Genomic DNA, 22,290 nt, shown 5'->3' with positions numbered 1-22,290 from the left:
GGTCTGTCAGCTTTATGCTGGATTTTGGTCTGACAACGCGGGGGATTGGCAGCCACACCCCCTTGAGGATAACATGTCTACAAAGTTTCATTGAAATCGGAGAGGGTCGGGTACAACCGATTCCCTATTTGACATGGAATTGCTCAGAAATAAATCAAAATGTTTCAGGATTGGATCCAAAAATGCTACAATTTAGGAGGAAGAAGACAAAAACTTCCATGTGACAATTATTGGATTAGTTTAAAAGATTTACATTTTTAAAACGGGTTTAACATTTTTCAGAAAATCCCGAGATTATCTTATTTATTTTACCTACTGAAATCAAAATCATGGACGATCAAGAGTTACTCTCAGTGCAACTGAATGCACTGGATTGGCAATTGAACTTGAAAATCCCCCAGCCAGCTTCGGCACACCTCCCCATCTGTATTGATCGTCTGTGTCTATGGACCAAGCCGGCAATTAATGTTCGATTGCTTCGAATGTGATTATAATCAATGCCCGGCGCGCAGTCCTCGGGTGACGACGGGGGGGTTCATCGTCATCGCCGAGGTGGCCCCATATCCCGCTGCGAAGGATCTACCACGGAGTTGAACCCGGACCAGGTCTCGCAATAAGAATCGTAAAGTAACAAGTGCGATTAGTTCCGTGCTGCGGTAACGCACCGGTAGGGAAAACCTTCGTTCGAACATGAAAACCTTACGTGGCGCGGGAGTCCAAACCTGCCGTGTCCATCACTTTCACTTTCCGCGGTGGAACCTGCTGCATGTGCCGCGAGTGGGAAAAACTACTTTACATATTTCTTGTATTGTAACGCGCGCGCGCTCGCTCTTTCAAAAAGTGACAGAGCCGCGCAATAACCGGTGTGCGTGCGTACAATTAACATTTTTCCCGGCGTTGAACTCCACGCGGTCGTGGTCGTCCATCACGGCGCCCCAGGAGGGGATTTCAAATGGTGCGTGGGGGCGTGGGGATGTACTGTTGGCTGCTTTTTCCGAGACGGGGGGACCCTATTGAGCGAATTGCGTATTAAGTGTGGAAAAATTTACGGTCTCAGAAGCTGTTGGAGAAGTGAGATTTCCGGTCTGTGTCCGGTAAGGTGACCACTTTCATAACTCTGCAAACCTGTTGTGATTCATAGTCGCAGGGTTTCACGGTGATGGAAAGAGATGTGGGGGGTCAAATATAATCGAATCGGATAAATTACGCTGCAATACACTTTAAAAGGTCGTAACGCTGTCTAAATGAAGTTTTATAGTGCACGTGCTGGGAGCTCGCACCGTGACTGGAATATCTTAAACAACTTTACACAGAAGAAGCCAAAGTTCTTCTAAACCCGTAAATCAAATCAAGTCACGCACGTGCTCTGGGGAACATACGTCCACGTGATACAAAGTATAACACACGCGAACGCGTAACTTGGAGGCTGCTACCATGTAACATCATCGATAAATTATATGCCATGATAAACGAAATTATTAAAACGTGATTATAAATCTCAAAGATGGCTTCAGAATTTATGCTTTTCGTAGGTACTTACGTCTTGTTTTCAGCTTCGGATGCACCGGCTTGAGCACGCGTCCTTTTCGGATGGAATCGAGCAGCTGCTCCCGGGGGCAGGCAACGCGCTTCAACGGCTGCGGGGCGAGTTTCCGATCGGAGGCCTGGAAGGAGAGGGAGAACAAAAGGGGATATCGTTTAAGGTTAGGTTCTGTTAGGAATCGCGATTTTGTCTTGAACTTTGAGTTTTAGAATAAAGGGAAAAAGTATGTAATTCCATCGATTCCATCCATTTCAAGATAATTTGTTTGAACAGTAAGAAAAATGAAATAGGAGGAGAAATTTTCTCAATCAAAGTATTTGAAATAAAGTAAACAAAATCATGGTAATATTATATCTGGGAATGGGTACATCTTTTATGTCAGAAAAAATGTGTAATTTTACGTCTAGAAATGTAAAAATTCGCGACTATTCCAGTGTTTTGTCACTTTTTTCAGTCTAAATTGAGCTAATACAAAAGTAATATAGGTAGAGGTAATATAAAAGCGACAATTTTACACCTTCCAAATTTACACAATTTGTAACTGTGTAAACAGTGCACTGCTATGAAATTAAGTTCTTTTGATAGTGTAAGTTTTAAAGTGAGTCGTAGCTTCGGCCAAAGTGGCTAGAAGAAAAAAATATATAGCAAGTTATGGTATTGAAATTTTAATGAAAGAAGAGTTTTTAAAATAAATTTTACACCTGCCCAGTTGTATTGCAATCATTATTTTTCAAAATATCTGAGTATTTACGAACTTTTTTCAGCCGAAAAAAACTTTTTTTTTACTGTGCAACGGGATTTCACAAAAAATCTAAATGTTTTCAGTTCATAAGCCCCCCTTTTCTAAACATTCGAGATTTTTTTTGAAAACATATAACATAATAAAATTTATATAGAATTTTACTGCCCCTGATCGCATAAATGTCCCATATGCATTTTCGACGATTTCGAGTTATTGATGCAGTTTGGTTCAAATTTGTGTGCTCTTTCAAAAGAGCCTATAACATCCAGTACTTTGTTCTAGAAATCAAGAGGAAATCCAGTTTTTTTCGCGAAAACTTAACACGTAGCCTTATGTATGGGACAAACTTCAAATGCGTTTTTCCCAGCTTGCTGTTTTTGCATATGGGACATTTATGTAAATTACATGTTTTTGTTGGAATTATTGTTCGTTTTGTTTTTATTTTAAATGCTATGTAACTGTGCTTTATTACGTTTTAAAAAAAAAAAATCTTAACTCAAAAACAATCAAATTTGGAAATTCATTCAGTTTTAGAGAAAATATAATTTGTGCCGGATATAAAGAAAGTAGAACCTCGACGTCGTCGTGCTATCTTGTCGCACCCGCCATTTTGACGTTCCGAGAAAAACGCGTTTTAATGTTTGACCTTGAATATTCAAATACGAGAGCACGCAATGTAAACAATAACAAACACGTTTTGTTTGGCTCACCATTCTGTGCATTGTCCCAAAGTTTGGTTGAAGTTGGTTGCTGGAGTCCCGAGTTATAATTACAAATGTTTACGGTAGTCTAGCTTGTACGTGCGACAAACGCATCCTGACTTTCCTGGCCTGAAATCCCTTTGGCCTTTTGTCGCACTTACATCAATTTTCATGGAGTGACAAGACAGCACGACAAGATTGAAACTTCTTTCATATATAAAGTGACAAAAATGCACGGAGTTTTTTCGGTTTTTGTTGAATATCTCAGGATTGAAATCGAATTTTGGGGATCTGTGAAGGTCAAAAGGTGAGGCATTGTGAGCTGCACAAAATGGCGTTCTTAACTCAATTTGGCCCAAAATGCACGTACGACAAGTTAGCACGATGGCGACGACCTGAAACAATGAAAAACTATTCTAATCTGGGCACATGCAATTCGTCTTTAAACTGTAGTTTTACAAATTTTTATTTAGGCCTTTTCAACTCTTTTAAAAAAAATTACAGTTTTTCCCTCTTTTTTTATTACTAAAATATTATTTGAGTAGCTTTGTTTTGCTTACTGAAATTTCAGCATGTTTAATCCATTTTTAATTGAATTAGCTTCTTTGTTTTTAGCAAACTCAACCAAATTTTTATTTATTCAAAGAATACTACTCATACATGAAAATTCGGCTTTTATGCCAAATCAAGTTCGTATTCCGAGATAAATGCGTTTTTAGGCGATTTCTCATAAGAATAGCACGTTAGAACTTTTTTTTGTGAAATTCATGTTTCTGAAGCTGCGTTGGATCATTCTCTAAAATCTAGAGCTAAAATTTCGATTTTTCAATAGTGGGTTTTAGTATTTTTTTCAATGCAGAATAACTCATCATTATTAGGATTTGCTTTGACCAGTCTCTTTGAGTATGTTAATTTTTCAATTAAAAATTATATTTTTTGCACTTATTTCAAACCGTATCCTCCTTAAAATTTCAGAGGGTTCCTCGTAAGAAATCGTTAAGATTTAGTGTTTATTCAAGCGTTAGCTATTGAACAATTTTGTTCTTTAAAAAAAAACTTGTATTTAGGAAATTAGAAGTTGAAAAAACCTGAACTATTGCAATTTGCATTTAACCACAGAGTAACCCAGAGTGAAGTCTGAAGAAATGTCATTTCATGTTTTGGCTCCATGAGGTTTGCTGGTAGCAGGTGTGCGATGTACCACAAAGTTGTACCAAAAATCAAGAGGCAGTGTTAACTCCGTGTTGATCTGTGAATTAATCATTGATAGGGGAAATATACCCTTTCTAATCAAACACCTATCTTCGTCATATGAAGAGTTTGATGCTCGATTAAAGCTCCAAAAATACTATTTAGGATATAAACTTACCAGCAACGGCACCGCCTCGGGTAAGCACGCAAATTTATGCCATTTATTGGCCAAAAAGATCAAATTTAATGCACTTTTGATCATAATTTGTATTTTGCGAGACCTTTTCTCATCATTTTGGTGGCACACACATCCACACGCAAGACCCGAGGTTAACTGCTTAACGAAAGTCGCCATCTATATTTTTTCACTTGCGCTAACGATTTCAAAGCGCTTAAAATATAAAATTGCTTCCAACTACCGGCAACATGTTCTTTTGCACATTGTTTAGTCACTCAAGCGCCATCTAAAAAACAAACGCGCTAAGTCTTTTGACGTTTTAATTTTGACTACCCATTCCAATCGAAGGCTGAAGAAAACTGAGCGAGAAGCGAAGGAAAATAAAGAACAAAGGGTGGCCACCAACACCACGAACGTGCTGGTGCAGCGCCTGTTGGAGTGAGCCAGTGATGCCAGGAAATTTACTCTATAAATGCTACTTTTCATGAGTGTTCGCTTAAAATTTCATCAATTTTGGCAGCACGAAGCAGACCCAAAAGAGCGCTGGAAGAAAAAAAGAACTAAGCTGAAAATAGAAAAATGGGCGTGGCCCAATGCACTGAACTGATTAAAATTGCATTTGGGAAATATTTTTTTAAATGCTTGTAAAAGAAAAAAGCATAACTTTTAATAAAAGTGAAAATAAACAGAAATGTTCACAAAAAGTTGCTCTACTCGTTGGTGTACTTGGTTTTAGTAAATTTCAAGGAACAATCCAGATTATCCAGCATCATTCAAACACGACCGCTAAAATGGGTATATTTCCCCTACTCGAAGGTGAAGTTTTTATGGGAAAAATGTACGAAAACCCCTACTTTCTTACAGTGTTGTCTGCAGGATGCGCTACTACCATCCACATATTTCCAAAATTGAGATTTTCATTGGAAATGTAATGCTCTACAACTTTGTCGGACAGACCAAAGCTTTGAGACTAGATCCTGAAAATATTAGCGATTTTAAATCAATAAGCCATCATTTGAATATCTCTGCACCAAAAATATCAGAGAGTACAGCGATCGTAACTACAGCTTGTGAGATCTCTTCTTGTGTCTCTTGATTCTCAGCGATTGCATTCTCTCTATCACTCCCCTCTCCCTTTCCTTGACTGTGCGCTCTCACCGCTGAGTCTCTTATTCTCTCCGAAAACTGTAATGAATGAACGCGAGACTGCGCTTGCGAAATTAGTTTTATGACGGCTTTTGTGGTTGTTGCGGTAGGATGATCGTGAAAGCGGGACTGAGAGAGAAAAGGAGAATGCCAAACGCGAGTGTGTAAAGTTAATGTGTTCGGCTATGTTCAGCGCTAAGAATATCAATACGGAGAGAAGGGCAGTTGTATTTGGGGCATGAATATTCAGGCGTGATAATTGTAGTTGTTGAGAGCTGATAGTTTGATATTTTAACAACACTGCTTATAAGTTATTTTTGTAATTTTTGTCAATCAGTAAATTTTGTTATTTAATATACACTCTGTAACAAAAAGTAGTTTTTTCAAAAGAATCTTCAACAACAACTATTGCTAAATTTTCGAACGTAAGCAAATTGAACAATGATATGGTTTTAATCCCATACACAGTTAAGTTTTTGTCGCAGTAAACACAATGATTAATCACTCTAAATTATTGCTCGTGAAGACTAAATTTCAGCTTTATGCAATATCATTTGTCCACACAGAAAAAAAGTTGAATTTTGGAATGTTGAAAATTTGGTAGGTTGAATATTACCTCTTTTTTGGGTAATATTCAATAAAAAATGTGTAAAACTGTGAACCTGATAAATATTCATCAAAAACTGATGAAAATTTATCATTTTCTGGGGTAAAATTCATCATTTTTTTAGCCACAAAATCTGTCACCATTTCCTGATGAATATTACCATCATTTTTTTTCTGTGCACTTTGCGGAAAAAAAATCCCTCCAATATCTGCCACAACAATTGCCCGACCCATTACATCAATTCATAACTGTCAACATGACTCCATTAATTTTATTTCTGCTCTGTTCTTAATGTTCACCTGACTTGTTATTTCGGACATCAGATAAGATAATCAGTACGGAAACGCCAACCTGTCAGCACCGTCAGACCTTGTTAAGGTCACACCGTCCGGGCGCGTGATTTGGCTGAGACCAATTTAGAACCGAGCCCGAAAATCCAACTCACCTTGCGTAACGGGGGCCGCGATCGGATAAACTCCAGGATGACGGCGTGAGCGTCTTTTTTGACCCGCGGTGGGATGTCACCGTCCACCATCACCTTGCGAAGATTGTACTTTCTGAAATTAGAGGGGGGAGTTTGTAAACAGTTGTAGCCGTAAGTTGAGCGCAGAGATCGTGTCGAACGCGAGGTAATTGATTGGGACTCGTTAATTGCGAGCTTCGCGAGCCTGGGGTGCTAATAAGTGAATTTCTAGGGTTAAAACGTGACTGACGGTGACGAGTCCCGTAAATCTATGTTTCACACAGCATCACTTCAGTGCAGTCTGCGTTCTATGCTCCAAACAATCCCACAAAACCGCAGACTGAAAAATCGTGTGTGTGTGTGTCTTTATTGATTGATGAGAGAGCATGCGTTCGGGGTTGTTCCGTGCGGAGGTCAGTCGTGTAATTTAGGCCAATTTTTCTGAACCGTGGCCACCAACTAGTTGCGGACATAACCGTCTTTTTTGAGGGCGGCTGCAGGAGAAACTATCCTCTGTGGCGCCACAAAAGTCGTGTCCAGCGTGAACTGGTCAGGGAAGTCACGCGCATGCGGTGGTGGACTTTTGGTCGATACAAATAGTCTAATTGATTGCTGTGGTCTCATGGAGGGTAAACTCGAAAAACATGATTATGCTATGGGAAAATAGTCTAAGTAAGATTCACTGTTTGATCACGCCATCAAGTTAGGTCGTTAGGTCATTCGATAGCTCATTCTCCCACTCACCTGGACCGGATGTCCTCCATCAGGATTTCGTATGGCGTCAGCTCGTACTCGATCGGCGTTCGGGAGCAGCTGATCTTTTTCAGTCGGACTCCCCGCCGCAGCTCGTCTACCACCTGCATCCAGAAGCGGGCCTGGGGAAAGAAGAAGAAGATGGGGGGTTGTTCATTACTTCGTACTGCGGTTGTTAGGAGGAGGCAATTTCTCGTCAACTTAAAATATGTATACAAAGTTAATGGCAAGCACATTACTCTTTCTTTCTGTGTACGCGTGAACTGAAGAAGACTGACTGGCGGCACAAAAAAAAAAGAGCAAGAGGAATTCAGGAAGAGCAGCGGAAAATAAATCTCTGAAAGCATAAATATATAACATACTCAACATAAACTGGAAGTTAGGAAAAAACAATCAACTACTCTACTCGACTTCGGTGGAACTGTTAATTAAATCATGCAACTGCGTGGATCTTCTCGTACTGTAACTTAGTTGAACCTTAAGCAAGCAATAGTATGTGCGTTTGTGATTGCGGTTTGGACTTTTGAACCAAATTACCAATTAAGAAGGTGTACTTCGAGCAAGCTGATGCATCTCTTTCTCTTTTGGAAAGTGGTGCGTCAATACCGAACTGGGTTAAACCCGTGGTGGTGGTAAGTGCGCGCACAGGTTTACAGAACCTCCTCCGGCCATGTTTGAAGATCAAACGGGCAACCTGCCGTTCAGCAGGCTCTGTGAGGCTCCAGCAGCATCAGTCGGTAGGTCGTTAAGTGAAAAATAAATGAACTCTCTCGCACTGTTGGTTGTGCAGACTTGTGTTTTTTTTTGCTGTAAATTTCAGAGCAGTGCTGAGGGTTCGAGGTATTCTTGGGAAATATCAAATGTTGGCTAAAAGCCTTGAATAACTCGGTTTGATTATTTTAATTATGGTATAAAATAATCAACAAGTTTTAGTAATTTTGAATTCAACTGATATTTGTAATACAAATGTTAGAGTTCAAAGAACAGGAAAAAAACGAAAATAACCCGAATATTAGTCAAACCATCGGAGCACCTTGTCTACACAGTAAATATTGTGTAAAATTAGAAGGTGTACTTTTGGAAGGTGGAATATTACTTATTAATGATGTAATTTTACCTCAATTTAGACTGAAAAGCTACATTACACCAGAATAATGGTTAAGTTACACATTTTCAGAGGAAAAATTATATTTTTTTCTGACATAAAAGATCTACCCCTTCATAGATGTGATTTTTATTACCGTTCGATTATTTGGCTGTAAAAAAAGCCAGTTGTACTGATCAGCAAATTCAAGAAATGATTCTGAAAAACAACTTATCTTTATAGGGCTAAAAGGGTTACACGGATTTGTCTTTTGTTATTTAAAATCTTAAAAAAATCATGCTTATAAATTTTATCAATAAATCACCAAACGCCCAAGTCTTCTTTTTACTATTATTATTTGCATCTTAATTGGCAACATGCAAATGAAGTCATTTTTGACTCGTTAGACGTGGAAAATTATTTTCTTTTGAAAAATTAAAAATGTCAAGATGCGATTTATTGCAAGATTCACGCATTTTTTGAACTTATGCATTCATTTTAAAAATATTAGCTGAACTCTGAAAAGGATTGCAATTTTCTTGAATACATTTGAATGAGAATAATTATTTTATTTATATTAAAAAATCAATTTTGACTGGCTGTCTTGATAGAAGTTACGTAAAAAGGTATTTAAGTCCAATGTTAAAAAATTTTATCCAACTTTTTTTTTCCTGAAATATGTTTTGAAACTTTTTTTAGGTATTCTGCATAAAGCACTAATTTTGATAATAGAGAAAAAAATAGTTTTAAATAAAATGACACCCATAAACCCCTGCTTCGGTTAAGTTTAAACTTTTTTATTATTTCATGTTTTGAAAATACCTTAAAAAAATATATTTTCTAAAAAAAGGCATTTTAGTGCAATGTTTTTGAACATACATTTTTCGATTTAATATTATATTTGAACAAAATTATTCAAACATTTTTCCTGAAATATGTCTTGAAACTTTGTTTAAGTGTTCTATTTAATGCTTTGATTTTGAGAATAAAGAAAAAGAAAAAAAAGTGACTTAAATTACAGCTTTTAACCCCTGCTTCGGCAAACTTCAACCTTTTTTTGTTATATATTTTTTTAAATATGCTGAAGTTATAAAAATAGCTAATAAATTATGTCTTCTAAAAAAATCATAAAAATATGGCTAGAAATGGACAAAGAGGAATATAAAACTTTACAAAAGTTTTATCACCTGTAATTTAAATTTAGATACTGGTACAGAAAAATACATATTTTTACTAAAAAAATGTAGGAAAATGATAGTGAAAATCACAGCTAGAGTTGCCCCCTGAAACAATGTTTTTTAAACATTGACAAAGTCACATAATGCACATGCAAAATTTCAAAAATTTTAGGTGTTCTTCTTTCTAATGTTTTTAAAAGATCAAAAATTTGCTGAAAATTTGTTTTTTTGGATTTTTTTTGAAGATTAAAGTCACCTACAGGCCCGAGATTTTGAAATTTTATGAAATTGAGTTCATCATTTAAAAATTTCCTGGAAATTTTCAGGAACCCAAGAAACTCAGAATTTTTAAATGTTTTCAAGGTAATTTTCTAAGGTTGTTAAAGATTTTTAAATCAAATAACAAATATATATTGCCGTCAAGGGAATTTGGATGTCTTCATTAAGCTGAATATTTAAAATTGATTTAATTTGAAACAAGATTGAGGTTAAGAATGTTCATAAAATTTCTTGAATTAAGTATTGCTGGAAATAATCCCGAAATGAATATTTTTTTAATTAAATTCTTCTTTCAAAGTTAGTAGTTACACAATATTTTTATTTGTTAAACATTTTATTTTCATAGAAAAAAGCTCTTTCAAGTTGAGATAACTGCTTTTTCTGTTCGTTTTGTTCTTTTAATTTAGTTTATTTTTCATACAAAATCAACTAATTGGTTAAAATTTCAAAAAAACCTTTTCAAAATTTAAATAGATATAAAAAACATAAAATTAAGATGTCATGTCAATCTCTGATTCAGAAGAAACATCGACAACCCCTTCCTACGACGCTGTCTAGATGTACCACCATCTCTTCAGTGAACTCCGCCGCACGGATTGCAAAATTTACGATATTTTCCTGACGGTTGTTTTAGGAACCATTTTTTTTCGCGGTACCGTTCCTAGCACCGGAGCACTTCCAAGTAGGAGACTGACTTTTGCTAGGACAAACAAAAAAAGCTGACCTCCGCCTATCATACTGAGCATGTCTTAAGTAGGGCTCGAATATCTCAACTCTTCAAATTAAACCCAAACTCCAACTGCCCAGCGTTCAACCCGCACTCAGAGTGTTGTTGCCATTCAATTGTTCTTGCACGAGGGGGTCACTTCAACGCGGACAGTTTCGTGCGTTGACTGCGATCGGGAGTTGCGAAATATCCTTGTTCGATCTCAACAAAACTACGGTTTATGACGATCGGGACGATTTCATCAACGTCGTCGTTGTCGCACATGGCACCCTTCACCTAGAAGGGGGACATTCCCAGCAGGGAACCAACCGGTGCCGGTTGGGATTGGAGAGGGCCTGCCTCCAATCGGCGGGTCGTAAGTTGAATACTTTGGCCCAAAGAGACGTCCGCGCAAAGTTGGTTGAAGCCGGCGGCGGTGTTATTTGCGCAATCTTTTAGGAGTTCGTTCTGTACGAAGTTACGATCTAGACGTGAGCTAGATTAGTTTCAATAGTTTTTTCGTTAGATTTGATTTTCCGTTAATTTTGGAAGCTTTTAAAATAATCTTAAAAAATTTAACTTAACAAGCCAAATTAAAAAAAGTCGGCATTTATCAAGAAAAAAAGCAATTAAGGGTTAAATTTCCAGAATTTGGGAGGAAGGTTCGATTGAAGTCTCTCCCGCATTTGGTGACTAGACCAACGAACTAGCTAGGCTCGCCGGCCGCTGATGGGAAATAAATCATGTGCAGATTTATGAGGTCGCTGCACTCAAAGTCGTGGGTATGCGCGGCGTCGGTCGTCGTCGTTGCGCCAAACTTCTAGGATGGAAATGTTTTGGGAGTTGATTTATTGACGGATTGATGGACGATGACGCGTTTTTGTTTCGTTAAGCGATTACTCAGCGCCTAAGTGGAGTATGTCTCCAGAGATATCGGCCTTAAACTAAAACATTCTTAAAATTTTACAGATCTTTTCTTGGAAATGATAAACAAAAACGGGTAATTTCAAAATAGGTTCATTTTAAGTGACACAGTTAAAAGATTGCTTGTTAGCCTTAGAAGGTTTTTTAATGAAAAATTAAGAATTTGGCTGTAAATACTGATTTGAAGATCAAAAAGTATATTCTTTTCGTTCTCTACTAATACAGTTACTAGCAACCCAGGATACAGTTAGTTCACAACTCTGCACAAACTGCTGTAACGAGTGTAAACAGCAATTTGTTCTCCTATAGCTCTACCTAGCACTCAACGTTTAAGTCTTCCGTTTTCCTCGCAGGAGAACACCCTTGTCTTCAACGCCGCGGTTGGTTCCGCCGATTTATGAGAGGCGCTTGTGATTTATTGTCGTCGCGTTTACCACAGTCATCTTTGAAGCCCGTTGAACACACTAAAGTTACCGCTATGTTGTTTACCCGGGCTGTTTGAAGCTTTTTTTCGCACCACGCGGGCTTTTTTTTTCTTTTCCCACTTTCCGATTACGTTGGGTGACGCGGGTTCGTCTTCTTGAATAGATTTTTTCTTACCGTCAGATGGGGTGACAATGAGCCAGATATTTGTCAGTGATGATATTCAAATTATATTTTTAAGATACATATTTTGAAACAATAGTTGAAAATTAGACCAAGTCCAAAATCACCTCAATTGACGGTACCATGAAAATTCCAACCTGAAAAAATAATTGCTCCGATTGAACTCCAGTAAAACTAATCTGGCGGCGATCGCTTTATTTATCGACCACTGGACCAGAACCGACAGGCCGCGCGACAATATTGGCACAGTTTCGAGAGCAAAAGCACAATCGAAAACCCGTTTATTTGCATTTTAACTGTAACGCGCCGAGGGTCAGCCTCAGAACGGTTCTGATGTCAATTAGCATAATCGCGAGAAGCTATCGGGGCCCCCTTGAAGACTAATGGCCTATTAAAACATGCATTTTTACTCGTTTCGGTATAGATTATTGGGCGGTGCGAAGATCTCGTAATTTATCAAGAATTTTTGAACTTTGCGATTGTGCGGCGGATGCGACCTGATTCTTTTGAAAAACGTTAATCAGCAAGAATTCTCAGATCGTATTTTACGATACACGAAAACAGAAGAATGCAAGCTAACATATGAATACTAATTCAGATGACATCGAATTGGAATTAAAGGTTTTGAATATCTGAATTTTTTTATAACCAAACGAAACATGCGCTTAGACAAGAAAAAAAAGAATACCACACCAACGGCAAAAAATACAATCATTTTTTGAACACTCAAAACATTTTCGAGAATAATTTATGTCGTACCCTCCAAGCTGGCAAAATAGGAGTTTATGCAACGAGTTGGAAAATGAAGAATTTTCAGCACGATCTTTTTAAAATATATTAATATTTGGTTTTTTACATTTCTTTGACTAACAATGTCAATTTTTGATCTATTTTGTTTAAGACGTCCAGGTTTCCCAGGAATCAAGAAAAATATTTTTGAATTCCCAGGATCATGAGATATTTTTGAAATGATTATAAAAAAAAATGTTTTTAAACATTTGTTTAGATTATAAAACTTGAAATCGAGGAATTATTCGAATATCAGTAACACTGCACAGTGGTCCAGATCGTAAAATTAAGGGACAATTTTTTTTTTCGAAAAATGGTGACGATTTGGAGCTTTGGTGTCTTTAGAAGAGTTGTAGCAAATGGAAAGAGGCAACATTTGGTTTGGTTGAAAATTAGGGTGGTTTACGATTAGGGTGATTTTGAAAATCTAACTTTACAGAAATATTTTTGGGATTTTTTTTTTGTTTTCTAGAAAGTTGTTGGGTTTGACAATTCAAGCAACTTTTTCGATGACACCAAAATTTTATTTTGACAAGTCAAAATAATTTTTTTTTTCGTGTTTTAGAGCTCTAAAAGTGCTAAAAATATCACCTTTCTTTAAAGCTTAACCCTGAATTGCCACGTTCAAAAAACTGATTTTTGAAAGTTTGCTCAGATGCTTTCTATAAATTTGAGCATAGAAGGCGTAGATTACGAGATAAAATTTTGGTGTCTTCGACAAAGTTGCTTGAATTGGCCCAACAACTTTGTAGAAGACAAAAAAAAATCCAAAAATATTCCTGTAAAGTTAGATTTTCAAAGTCATCCTAATCGTGAACCACCCTAATTTTCAATCAAACCAAGAGTTGCCCCTTTCTATTTGCTACAACTCTTCCAAAGACACCAAAACTCCAAAACGTCACCATTTTACGGAAAATCCATTGTCCAGATCTGGACCACTGTGCAAATTCAAACTACAATCTGATCAGGGACAAACCAATTTTGCACAGCCTAAGAGCAATAAAAAATGGAAATTTTTATGTTTACTTTTCGTTTTGATTTGGATTTCACATAGAGACAAATGATAAAATATGAAAATTAATTATTAATTGAAAATCATTTTAAAAATACAGTCGACTCTCTGGCTGTCGATCTTCTCGATATCAATAATTCTCCATCTATCGATGAATTCTTCAGTCCCTTCAATCTGCATACTTCAATTATCTTCATTCCTCGATATTTTCCCTTGCTTGAAGGATCTCTTCCTCGACGGTCCCTTGGATTCTGTTTGCATTAAAAATCTCTTCCGATTGTCAATGATTTCACTTTCTCATGGCTTGCATAGACATTTTTCTTGGCAAAACGTAGCTTTTAAGGGTGTTTGACATTAGTTTGTTTTTGTTTGATGGACGTTGCCATGATTCTCTACCATAGCAGGGTATCAAGAAAAAAATATGTTTAATCGAGTCTTCATTTTGCATCGTTCTATAAACTGATGATTCTCTTCGTCGACGGTCCCTTGGATATTGACAACCAGAGAGTCAACTGTATATTCAAATAGCTAGGTATTTTGCGGATCGAACACTAAACTTTCAACAAGTTACCTAGATAAACCAAATTCATGCTGATATATGTCTAGAGAAAAATCGATACTTAAAAAATCCTATCAATTACTATACAGCAAAAAAAAACATGCAAAAGCAAAAGCATGCACATCACTTTTGTAAATTTTTTTTGAGTATATCAGCATTAAGAGATAGCTTATTATCGAACATATATGCAAAAATGTGACAGTTACGTTGAATGTATCCAAATGAGTGGTTGGTTGGTTCGACTTTTTTTTTTGCTGAAATTGCTAACTAATTTCACCAAATATTTGGATATAATATTCATATAAACTTGATTTTTGGTATGGAACCAATTTAGTCCAACTAAAATCCGGCTTTAATATAAGGCATCAATCAAGGGTCCTGATTTTCAGTTCAAAGATCAGAAATCACTCACTCATCACCGAATGAATCTTTGGCGACTGGAGCAGGCAACCATTCGCGAGCGAACACTACCCGCTCTCTGCCAGCGGCTTGCTCAGTCGCTTCTCTCAGCGAAACAAATACTTCGTGAAATTCTTTTTCTACTCCGTCCGTCGAACCGAGTCATACACGAATGTGCTCAGAGAGGAGAGAGCCAAAAAAATACTAGCGTGGTTCTCATTTGGCCTGCACTACCACAGTTTGCCGTCAATTAGAATTTGGTATGTTGGAAATTGCTGCCAAATGTGTCTTTGATGTTGTGTAGACTACAAAATTGCAAAATATTATTGATATCATTGATTTTAAGCAATTTCTTAAATGATCAAAGCTAAGCCGATCGCAGAGTATTCTCAGTCAGTATTGAGCGACTTAACGACATCGGTCTCTCCGAACCATTCGCTGTACTACCTTATTTGAATGAGAGGGAGAACAAAGAGAGAGTGTTTGGTAGCGATTGGTTTGGAAGTGACAAACGGTAGAAATACATCAGAGCAGTTTTTCGTCGCTCTAGATTTGTGCTCGCGAGTGACTGAGTCTTTTTGGAGCAATCAGGACCCTTCTGGGTTCGATTCCCATCTGCTGCAACCTTCCATCGGATGAGGAAGTAAAATGTCGGTCCCGGCCTTGGTTATTAGGCCGTTAAGTCATTCCAGAGTTGTCTCCATGCCATAAGTACAAACAACACAGTCAGTTCAAACACTGGGGTGGAAGGTTCCTTGGAGTAAAAAGAGGTTTGGGTGCTCTCCCCATTCAAGCCTTCAGACTCCTAGGTTCGAGCAGAAACTTGCAATAGAGACCACAAAAGACCCGGGGGTCGTTAATGTGGATGGTTTGATTTTTTGAGGACCCTTGGCATCAATATAACGTAAGCGGTCATGACGTGAGAAATGATTACTCAAATCGTTCGTTTGGAAGATCTTTCGATCACCTTTCCAACGATAGGTCGGATGATAGATCCGAAAAAAGTTTCCATACAGATATGTGAGATCCAGCTAAATACATAAATATCACTCAAGTGCTCATAACTTAAGGCAGGGTTGCTAGACCTTCAAACTTTGGACTCATTGGAAATGTCTTACAAGTGATCTTTCTACAGTACTCATTGCTTTTTCACTTGAATTCAAAACTTTTTTCATCAATATCTACAACATTCCCGAATACACTGATCAGATCAGAAATTGCGTTCTCAAAATACTGAAATTTCCTAACTTTTGCATACCATCTTTGTACGGATATCTTGAAAATTTGTTCGAAATGGTTTTTAGTTCATGGAAAGCGTAAAAAAAGGCTGATCATGAAAAATAGTTCAATGAACATGAATTCAAAAATAAAATCAATAAAACCATGCTAAAATTTGACAAATAAACATTTTCAACCATCCTGGTACGGCGTCATCCATAAAGTACGTACGCTCCTAGGGGAGGGGGTTACCGAAGGTGTGACAAGATGTGACGAAGGGGGGAGGGGGGGTTTGTGAGATTGTGACGTCACGCTAGGTTTTTTTTATGATTGCATAATATTGCATTAAATAAATGTACACAATTAAATTAAATCCTCTTCTCTAAAATTGTTTGCTTACTACATCAGGGGTGATATTGGGTCTTACAATTTTTTGCATTTTTGTATGACCCAAACTCACCCCCCAGACCCAATTTCACCTCTGATGACGGTATCACATTATAATATATTATATATTTCAGTTGGAACTCCAATATTTTGCAAATTCTTGCTTGATAATTATAAATGCTTTGAAAGTAGGGTCTTCATTAGAAAACTGCTATAAATGGTGAACTTATTAGATACAAAGCTGTGAAAAACAGTTTTCATGATTTTTTAATACTTGAATATACCAGGTCTTCTTATTTTTATAAGATACAAAACTGCTTTTTGTATATCGCAATGATTATTCTAAAAAATGAATAATTAGAATAATTTAACTTATTTTTTCATATAAAAATTGCCAAAAATATCAAAATTATGAGAGTTTAAAGATATCAAAACTATAAAAAACCCCATCAAAAACAAGGGGGGTCTGTCAAAATGTGACGTATTTTTTGAGGGGGGGTTCAACCTTGTGTGACAAAGTGTGACATAGTGGGGAGGGGGGGTTAATTTTGGCCGATTTTTGCGTGACATACTTTATGGATGACGCCTACTGTGCGACGACGATTTTAAAATATTGATTCTACCATATTTTCGTAAAACATGTCATTCACCAAGATAAATGATGAGCAAAATGTATACATCCTCATTCCTCATTTCTCACGAAGATGATAAGTACCACAGTTGCGTAATTGCTACCAAGATAAGAAGAAAAAACAAACAAACCAACATAACCACTTCGTTCGGCAAACAGCTGCTTCACGCACGGTTAATATTGGTATTCCTTGTAAATCCCACTCATTAAAGCGCCATTTAATGGGCCGCGTTCAATCAACGCACCTCGCCGCCGCTCGCCACGTTAATCCAATTAATCGCAGAATTCCTACTAACCGACTGAACATCATCGGTGCGACCCAGTGTTACCAGGCGGCCCAAAGGAGGGGTAAAAAGAAGGTCTTACACACATTACACAGAGAAATGTATGCAAACGGAACTGATTGCACCCTTTAATTGGCCGGTTTGATGTTGCATGCATAAATTACGTAACCGTGCACGTATATATGTGCATTGCAAACAGAACGAACCAAAAAAAAAGTTGTCGAAAAAAAAGCTGTTTCTACAAGTGCCAAAATGAATCAAGAAAGCAAGAAAGAAAAAAAGCGCCATCGGACTGCAACGTAAAACGAAACAACGACAAAAAATGGCTGACATTTTTCCTTACTTGCAACGCTTGCCAAATCCTGTGGTCGTCCAACTGCGAATTCGAGGGTGAGAGGCAAGAAAAAGTTAACAACAACAACTCCAACAACAGTAGTCGAGACACGCACCATCGGGAGGTGTAATACCAAGAAGAGGAAAAGTAGACGGACGCCAGAGTCGCGCGGAAAAAGGAAAACAACTGGGTGAACCCCCAAAACGAAAGGAAAGGTGGAAATATTGTTCAGTGCAGGTCACATTTTGATAACAAACAACACAAAAAGTATATATTTAAAGAAGGTGAGCTGTTCTCTGTAAGTTGTTGAATCCCTCTTGAAGGAATAAACCCAGGCTTCAACTAAATTTTAAAAGTAATTCTTAAATGGTGTAATGATGAATGTAAACCTAGTGAAAATAACTAACCATAGTTGTATATTTTAATAAGGGGGTAGGGTTTTTTTTTTCATATGAAAAATTTAACTCCTTCAAAGTCTTTGATGCAATGCTAAAATAAAACGAAATTTCCTTTTTCAAACTGTGCATTTTTTTATTATTTTGCAGATTGATGCCGATGTGCTCTCTTGTTCTAACTAATCCAAAATATTACCAAAAATCGTTTTTCTGACAATTCTAAGGGCAGATTCAGATTCAGCGGGCAAAATTATATGAAAAAACATTTAGTTAGACAATTTTCGAATTTCGTTTGCGTGGTTCCATAAATTTTACCCTTAATAATTAAACATTTTCAAAGAAGATATCTCGCGTTTAACGAAAAAATACCCCAAAGATTTTTCCAGCGTTTGTAGGGCTAGTTATTCTCGTTCAAACCTGGTGCTTTAAATTTGGCCTGCGCTTCTTCGAAATTTTGAAGTTTTAAATTTGTTTTTTTTTTGCCTTAAAATTGCTACAACTTTTGATCCTTAAGTCCAAATTGACTATGTGTGTTTTTTAGAACTCTGAAAGTGCCACTTTTCTCTATAAATTAACGTTCAAATTGTTTTTTTTGAAGGTTTGCTTAGGTGCTTTCTTTAAATTTGGTTAATTGCGAGATGGCCAACCCATCAACTTTGTGGAAGACAAAAAAAATCCATAAAATATTACTGAAAAGTTAGATTTTTAAAATCACCTTTATTGTGAACCACCCTGATTTTTAACCAAATCAAAAATTGCTCCTTTCCATTTGCAACAATTCTTCTAAAGATTCACTGCAATGAAGCATAAATAAGCACAATTTGAGAAAAAATGGTATAGTCTTTAAAACCAATTATATCAATTTTATTACTCTTTTGAACATACAAATACACTGGTTTTAATAATTAAATCTATTTTGAAGGATATATAAAATATACATCTTTTCAAGCAATGACACAGAAAGCGTCGAAATATTTTGTTTAATTTATTTAAAATATATTTCATTCTTTGAAAATTTAATGTTTGAAAAATGGTTAAATTTCATTTTAATTTTCGGATTAAAAATCAAACATGTAATGTATTGATCATTATTTGCACAGTTTTTAAATAAATCCACCTAAAGTTAAACTTTTTCGAGAAAAATTATAATCTTTCATTTTTTTCAATAATGTTTAGCAACGTTATTGATACTCAAATCTGGAAATATTTTTTCAAAATGTTCAAAATATTTAAATTTGTCTAAGAAACAATAAAAATGTAAACTCTGTTTGCTAAGAAACATAAAAATATATATAATACAGAAAAAATGGGTTTTAGACAGCACCTAATAGCTCTCAACTTTCTAATGCCATTGGTTATCTCAGCAACCAAGGGAATGGCCTCTATTTCTTTCGGGCACCTAATATTGGCCTATCTACACACGGCTTATGAAAATCGTATTTAACTTAAATATCAATTAACAAAACGACTTAATGAGAAGGGAACAAGCGAGTTACCATTAGAGCTTTTGCAAAACATTTATTTTTAAATTGTGAAAATAAAAAAAAAGCGATTTTTGATCGGATAGTGAATGTCAATAAAAGAAACTTAAGTAAAATAATGTTATCATTTTTTTAATTGAATGGTAATATTTAAAAGGTAAGCACTTGATGTAAATTGGCTACACTGCCAAATAAACTTAAGGCAAAAAAAAAATATTCAAAAAGAAATTCCATTAAAAAGGTAATTTGTCAAATGGAATAAGTGTACACTAAGGGACTTATAAAATCTCAATAATATATTCAATAACAATGCAAAATTTAACAAAAACATTCGAGAATCTGTTTTTTATGAGAGATTCTTCATTTTCGACATGAAATGGGAAAATATAACATCAGTGAAATAACATTAAACACCTTTAAAAGAATCTTATGTTGAAAACAATCTTAAATTAATTTGTTTTTTTATTCATACCATATTTAAAATATACAAATGAGATTCATAGAAATTTCACAAAACATAGTTAAATGTTGTAATAAAACACCATATTCTGATACAATTTTAAAGCAGAAACAAAATCTTCAGAACCTTTATTGAGCCACATTCTAGACTCGATTATCCGAAGGCCTTGGAAAAATTTCACTACGGATAATCGAATCACGAAGAACCCTTTTTTTATCACATTATTTTGCTTGTTGACCTGAGGTATAACACCTAAACTACGCTAAAGTGATTTAAAAATTTTAAATCCAAGATGGTGGGCAAAATGGCGTTGATGAAATATTGCAAAAATGCATTTTGTAGTTTAATAGGCAATCAATTATTCAAATTTAACTAAAATGGGAATTTAAATTTATCTAAAATTTGATGTTAAAAGCATGAAAACAATAAAAAATACGAAAAAAAAATGTATTGTTCATGATTCGATTATCTGAAGTCCCATACAAATCTCCGAATAATCGAGTCTGGACTGTATAATTTATAATTTTTATCCTTACTTTTTTTCAGAGAACTGCTCAAAAGCTGAACCACCACGCTCAAAACAAATGCAAGGAAACCAAAACAACTCCGATAAGGACCCACTCGTAAATGGGGAATTGTAAGTAGATTAATGAAAGTGAAATAAACATTTTTCCTCTGCCTCCCTTTGGTTCCATACGCGTCGAGACGTTGCCTGTCCTCCTTCCGAAAAGGAGTCAAAGCCTGTTCCCCCGTCAGCCGGGGATAAGAAATTGGTCGTTTGTGTTTTGATGGTTACTTTTCAACGCGAAATCCTTTAATTACTGCACCCCAGTGACGGCAGCCGGGCCTTGATGAATGTTCCTTTTTGCACGCAGGAATTCGAGGGGCACTCTAAAAAGGGCGCACTTTCACCTGAAACTTGGAATGTTTTTGTACGATTGATAAATGGTGGAAAGGTTCCTGGTTTACGCAATCGCCGGTGCGAACCTGGAACAGGACATGTGGCGCGCTGCTTGCCATGAACACATGCTCGTTTCGCAGGAATTAATTGAATTTGAGTTTAAAAAGTTTATTTAGACAAATCCTAACATTTTGTACGGTTAAATCAGATTTGAGTTTCATTTTTTTTTTAAATTGTTACCTAATTTTGATCTTAAGGTCGACCATGCCCGGATGCATTTACATTCAGAAAAAAATATTTAACGAGCTCTTTTCACGACATTGCGGTCCCTGACAATGCCCTGCCAAATTGTGCCAGCCCATAAAAATCCGCAAAAATCGAAAGTGTATCATTCTTCGATCTTGAACTTTTGAACGTCGACGTCGTCGTCGTCGTCGCAAAATCCCTTTCTCAAAATCGGACAGCTTGCCAAATAGCATTCGCGTAGCGATACACGTGATCTTAATTTCGACCCTTTGAGGCTCAAACGAGACAAGACTGCATGCACATTGTGACTTCGCATATGAAATCGAAGAAAAATAAACCGAGGGGTTCGTCGCTTGCTGCCCGGCTGACGGTTTGTCAGTCGTTGATGTCTTTTGTTTCGAAACACACTGCTAGCGTGGAGGGCGCGCAGAAAAAAGACGCAAATTACAAGTTGAGTCGGTTTTGAAGGAAGTCTTGGAATGCGTCGAACAATGTGTCGAAATGGTCATCTCCGGTCAGAACCGTGCTGCTGTATCGGAGGGGAGAGGTCAACCCATGCTCCAGTTTTAATGAAGAGGGAAAAAGACGGCTTGCGAGATTGAGATGTTTCGACATTGGTCAGCATGTTGTGTTTGAGTAGTAGCGGCTTGCAAAGGTTGGAGTGTTGACCCCTTCTGGTCGAAGCGGTTGGGGGCATGGTTAATAAGTTGAACTCGTAATAGATATATTTGTTGGGTGGTTTAGACGTGTAGATTTAAAGATATATGCAGCATGTGGTTTGTCTTTCAATAAAAACATTTGTGCTGGTCAAGTTGAGTTAGTAAATCACTTTTTTTTACTATCAAATGAACATGTCTAGAGTTTTTGTTTAAAGTGATGCTATCTCATGTACAAAAGTATTCCAACATAATTAAGATTTAAATATTTTTTTTTCAAAATACCAACAGTTGAATAACGTTGTAGAAAGATTCTTAATCATCATAAAAAATTGAATCTTTATTTTAATCAACAATATAATTTTATAGGTTAACACTGTAAATAACTTATAATTTAAGAAAAAAAAATATTTAAAAAATTATCCGGATATCCGAAC

General features: G+C 36.4%; 1 protein-coding gene across 10 annotated transcripts in view; it reads right to left on the bottom strand.

Moving 5' to 3' along the window:
• LOC6043724 (protein spire) overlaps nt 1–22,290 on the bottom strand; it is a 340,317-nt gene that overhangs the window by 101,583 nt on the left and 216,444 nt on the right. For 9 of the 10 annotated variants that reach the window (XM_038255292.1, XM_038255293.1, XM_038255296.1 and 6 more), the window contains 4 exons: nt 17,724–17,756; nt 7,316–7,446; nt 6,554–6,665; nt 1,541–1,664 (listed from right to left, as the gene is read on the bottom strand). In XM_038255292.1, the coding sequence (XP_038111220.1) occupies nt 1,541–1,664; nt 6,554–6,665; nt 7,316–7,446; nt 17,724–17,756 (400 nt within the window). The remainder of the gene's footprint in view (nt 1–1,540; nt 1,665–6,553; nt 6,666–7,315; nt 7,447–17,723; nt 17,757–22,290) is intronic. The other variant, XM_038255294.1, reaches the window with a different exon arrangement.

This window comes from Culex quinquefasciatus, chromosome 2 (genome assembly GCF_015732765.1).
Source record: "Culex quinquefasciatus strain JHB chromosome 2, VPISU_Cqui_1.0_pri_paternal, whole genome shotgun sequence".
NCBI classification, from domain to species: Eukaryota; Metazoa; Arthropoda; class Insecta; order Diptera; family Culicidae; genus Culex; species Culex quinquefasciatus.
This window is presented reverse-complemented; position numbering and strand designations above follow the sequence as displayed.